General features: G+C 39.3%; 1 protein-coding gene across 1 annotated transcript; it reads right to left on the bottom strand.

The window, feature by feature from the left end:
- Window positions 1-2,505: 2,505 nt before the first annotated feature.
- Window positions 2,506-4,504, bottom strand: LOC122070012 (gibberellin 2-beta-dioxygenase-like). The gene is made up of 3 exons (XM_042634113.1): window positions 3,974-4,504; window positions 3,534-3,882; window positions 2,506-2,987 (listed from the first exon to the last, which is right to left on the bottom strand). The coding sequence occupies exons 1-3, from the start codon at window positions 4,372-4,374 to the stop codon at window positions 2,736-2,738; spliced, it is 1,002 nt and encodes a 333-aa protein (XP_042490047.1). The 5' UTR covers window positions 4,375-4,504; the 3' UTR covers window positions 2,506-2,735.
- Window positions 4,505-4,827: the final 323 nt, after the last annotated feature.

Here is a 4,827-nt window from a genome sequence, read left to right on the forward strand (position 1 = left end):
ACACTTCATCAGTAATTTTTTGGGAATTCAGGCCTCAAAATTTCCTATAAGGTATTTGGGTGTGGAGATCTCCAAGGGAAGAGTGAAGAAAAATCACCTCTTACCTTTGATAAATAAGATTAAATGCAGATTTGGCTGCCTGGAAAGGGAAGCTCCTCTCAATGGCTAGTCTCATGGAGTTGGTTTGATCAGTAATTTCAAGCATCCCTATCCATAATTTTGTAGTTTATTGGTGGCCTCAATCCATTATTAAAACTGTAGAGCAGTGGATGAGAAACTTTATCTGGTCGAGTCAAATGGAGGTGCAAAAAAAATTTGTGATAAAATGGGAGGATGAGGGAGGCTTGGGTATCAGAAAATTGAGAGACGTGAATAAAGCTTGTTTAAGCAAGCTTGCCTGGTAGATTAAACATGAAGACAATATTATGAGCGAATTTTTTAGAGCAAGATTTGTTCAGAAAGACGGCTCTCTTAAGAAGGGATACAAATCCTCCTCCATTTTGCCGGGGCTGAAGAGGGTGTGCCAATTTGTGTCGGACATGGAAAGATGGACGGTGGGAAATGGGGAAAAAATCATGTTCTGGACAGATAAATGGTTAGAAAGCTCTTCTCTGACAGAGTCTTCTAATTTGGAACAGGAAATGTTCATAGGGAAGAATCTGCGCTTGGCAGATTTTATTCGAAATGGTGAGTGGTGCTTCCCAAATGCTTCTTCGAAATTCCTTGCCGATACATTTGCGAAGGCTAAAAGAATTTCTTTATCGCATATGGAGGATATGTGTCATTTGAAGTTATCAAATTCTGGATTTTTTTCTTTGAGATCAGCATGGGAGGAGATAAGGGAGGAAAATCCGAAATTTCCTTGGTTTTCTATTATATGGAGACAAGCTGTGTTTGGGTGGAGGCTTGCTCACAATCGGTTACCGATGGATGAGGAGGTGTGCAAAAGGGGTGCGATGATGCCTTCTAGGTGTGGTTTGTGTGGTCAAGCAGAATAATCTATCCCTCACCTATTTATTCATTGTGAGTACCTAGGCCCTATGGAATTCTTTCTATGATTTATTCGGTATCAGGTGGCAGCCTTTTGATGGGATGGGGGACATTTTAGCATGGTGGAAACAGAAAGCTAAGTCCTTAATTTTTTCAAATGTGTGGCTCTGTGGTTTTATTTTTATTCCATATGCTGTCTAGATAGAGAGAAACACTAGGTATCACGATGGTGTAGCTCTTCATTATAAGCATATATTTGCGAGGGTGAAAGAAGAAATTTGTATGATTTTCAATGTACATCTTGGGAAGCCCCTTTCCATCCTAGACCTGTTATGTGCTAGAAGAATGGGAATTCCTCGGATAACAAGCACACGTAGAGAGATTGTTGAAGTGTGCTGGTGTCTCCCATTTCCAGGATGGATCAAGCTAAACACTAATGGATGCTCCTTGGGTAATCCAAGGAAGGCCGGAGCAGGTGGCATTTTTAGAAACGAGAAGGGGGAGAGCCTCTGGACCTACAGAGAATATGTCGGTATCAGAACAAATTTTGAAGCAGAATTCTTGGCAGTGTTTGCTGGTCTTGAACAGGCAAAGATACATAGTTTCCAGAGCCTTTGGATTGAATGTGACTCTACTGTAGTGGTGATCCTTCTTTCTAAAGGTTTGGTTCCATGGTTTGCTCAGCAACGATGGAGGGGTCTTTTACCTTTCATGATTCAATAAATTGGAAGGTGACGCATTGTTACCGGGAGGCAAATGTGATTGTATTTTTTTTTTTTTTGGCTTAATCATCAGCTAGATTTGAAGTGTCGTATCCAGTGGAAGCATGGCCTCGGTTGGTTTCAATGTAATTGGACTTGGATGCCGCCCAGCGTCCAAGATTTCGATTTCTAAACTTTTGGATTTGCATTAGACTAAGCTTTTAGGGGGGCCTTCTCCTGCTAATGGCAATGGATTTGCATTAGACTAAGTTTTTAGGGGGCCTTCTCCCACTGATGGCAATGCCAAAGGTGGGGTTGATCCATTTTTTTCTTAGTCTATTTTTGTATGTTGGTGGTGCAAGTTTTTTATTTTTCTGTTCTTTCTTTCTTTTTAATCCAATGAATTTTTAGCGAAAAAAAATGGCACTACTTTGATCACTAACCATGCATGGCTGCAGGGTTCCTTTCCGAGTATAAATTTTTGAACCTGGTTTTGCTTTTCTTTATGAATAAGATATTTTCTTTGGAAGCAGCCTTGTACAGATGATGAACTTGGTTTTAGCTTTGTAACCAGTTTCTCTGATATTTATTGATTATTTGGTTCAATAAAATAAAATAGCCCACCTTGGATCAAGGGCTCCTATTGGAATATCAATTTATGAAGTCTTTCAATGGAAATTATTCTATTCTCTTTGGTAGGGGCCAAGGGGTGCCTTTTTGCAACAATCAGGTTCATGAAGGCCTTAAATGAAGATTATCCTTTATAAGTTGCTTATATGGTAAGTAGTAAACAGAGGATGTATGTACAATGGTATGGTAGTACTGATAATTAAACTGTATTCAGAAATGACAGTTACATGGTAAGAAAAATAAAATAACAAGTGACACTGATTATGGAAAAGAAAACCCTATCACAAACCCTTTTTTGTATCCATCCAACTTTGCCTAATTTAGTCAACATGTCCAACCTACTTTGACCATACCAGTCTGCTACTGTCTTTTTTTTTTTTTTATTCTAAAATGTGATCTGGATTCTGGAGTCCATCAACAGTTGCTCAGTTTTTCAAATTGCACAAGCCTATCATCAGCCAACCTTGCCGTGTAAACTGATTTTTTATATTCACACCATGTGAACTCTTTGTACAAGCTCTCTTCTCCTTCTTTCATCAGGGATGGTAAAGGTACTATTTTCTCTTCCAAGGTTGGCCCTGCAAAGTAGATCATTGAAAGCCTAGACTCCATTCCATTTGCCAAAACCCTATGCTTCACACTCTTAAATCTCCCATTGGTCATAACCTGTATATAAGATCACAACCAAAACAGCTTAGTCCAAAAAGCGGGGAAAAATGAAAGAGAAAAAAAGAATAGGTGTTTAACAGCTCCAATTCATGCTTTTATGAGTGAAGAAAATTTTAATTAAAAAAATAGTAAAAGAAAATCTACCCAAGAGGGAAAAATGGTCAAAAGTTGAAAACCCACTAAAAATAAAAAAAAAAATCCATTGCAAAACAGCCCATTGAAGATGTTCCAAAAACTACTAAAGAGGAGTTATTAAAGAAATTCAAACAAAACATTGTAGGGAACCCATTCAAAAGCATGCTTAGTTGAATTCATGAAGCTAGTGGGGGTGGTGGACCTAGTGGTACTTGTGTTGATGTTTTGAACACTAACTCCAGTTTTCTGCTCTGTTCTTCAATCCCAACCCCTTCTGAGAGAGAGAGAGAGAGAGAGAGAGAGAGAGAGAGAGAGAGAGAGCTTGAATCTCATGGAGTGAATCAGTTACAGAACTTGGTAAACAAGAACATGGAGAAAGCCACTACAGAGAATTGAAACTCTTAATACCTGCAGGGAATCACCAACATTGATGAAGAAGGAGCTTTGGTCAGATGGAACAGAGACCCAAGTCCCATCTCTCAGACAGATTTGTAAGCCTGAAGTGTTGTTGGAGCGTAGAACTGAGATTATCTGTGGGTCTGTATGCTCTCCAAATCCAATTATATTGGGACGACTCCAAGCTTGAACTTCTGAACTTGGTGGATAGTGGTTGATCCTGAACAGACAATCACTTTCTTCCTCCATTAGAAGCTTACTGAACACATTTCTCTGTTCAACCCCAAGCCCTTCAGCCAGCAATTCAAGAATTTCAAAGGCCATCATCCTCACAGATGAAATATAATCATTAACAGCAGAGCTGCAACAAATTTCCCACCAAGAAAAAAAGCATTAGAATGGTGAAAAATCACAATCTCTGTAAATTACAAAAATCTCTCTGATTTCCTTACCAAAACATTTCTGGGTTTTCACCAAAAATGGAAAGAGACTTCTCAATGATGAATTCAGGATTACTCTTCAGGAGGATATATTCAATCCACCCAATATCTCCGTTTGGCCCAATTTTTTTGTGTCCATACCCAAACGGATTTGCAGGGCCAGCTTCCTCTTTCTGTAGCAGTGGCAAGGAGAAGAACTTCAAAGCTTCAGATTCCAATTTGTTCATGAACTCTATTGGGACTCTATGGTTGATCACCTTGAAGAACCCAAATTCTTCACAGGCTTTTACAACAAGGGTTTTGGCATCTGGTCTGGAAAGGTCTATAACAGGAATTCCAGAGACAAAGGTGGTGGGTTTGCAGTCATTTATGAAAGAGAAAGTGTCTAATGCAGGCTTAGAACAGACTACCATGGCTGAAACAGACCAAAAATTGCAGAGAAGATCTAGGAGGGGAGGAGGAGATTTGGGTTGCAGATTTAGATCGATGAGAAGGTTGAGTTTAAATGAGGAAGTGGGTTGGGTTGGGTTGGGATGACTGATGAGAATGAATGCATGGAGGGAGGCGTTACAAACTATATAGTGGAGCCATCTGGCTACCTCACAGGTTCCGTTTGGCAAATCATGATTTGGTGAGAGACAGAAAAACCAAGATTTCCTCAACTTCCAAAACAGAGAAACTGTTGTTTACCAAAATTACCTCTTGTTTGTTTACTCGTTAATAAAAGTTCTTAAATCCAAAACAGAGAAACTTTAATTCCTCTTGACAGTATCGCTTTTCATTTGATTTCTTTGAGTTTTATGATTCAATCCTTGAGGTGACAGCTGTGATAATCAGAGTGAGATATGGGTAAGATGGGATCATGA

This window comes from Macadamia integrifolia, unplaced genomic scaffold, assembly GCF_013358625.1.
Source record: "Macadamia integrifolia cultivar HAES 741 unplaced genomic scaffold, SCU_Mint_v3 scaffold807, whole genome shotgun sequence".
Lineage (NCBI taxonomy): Eukaryota > Viridiplantae > Streptophyta > Magnoliopsida > Proteales > Proteaceae > Macadamia > Macadamia integrifolia.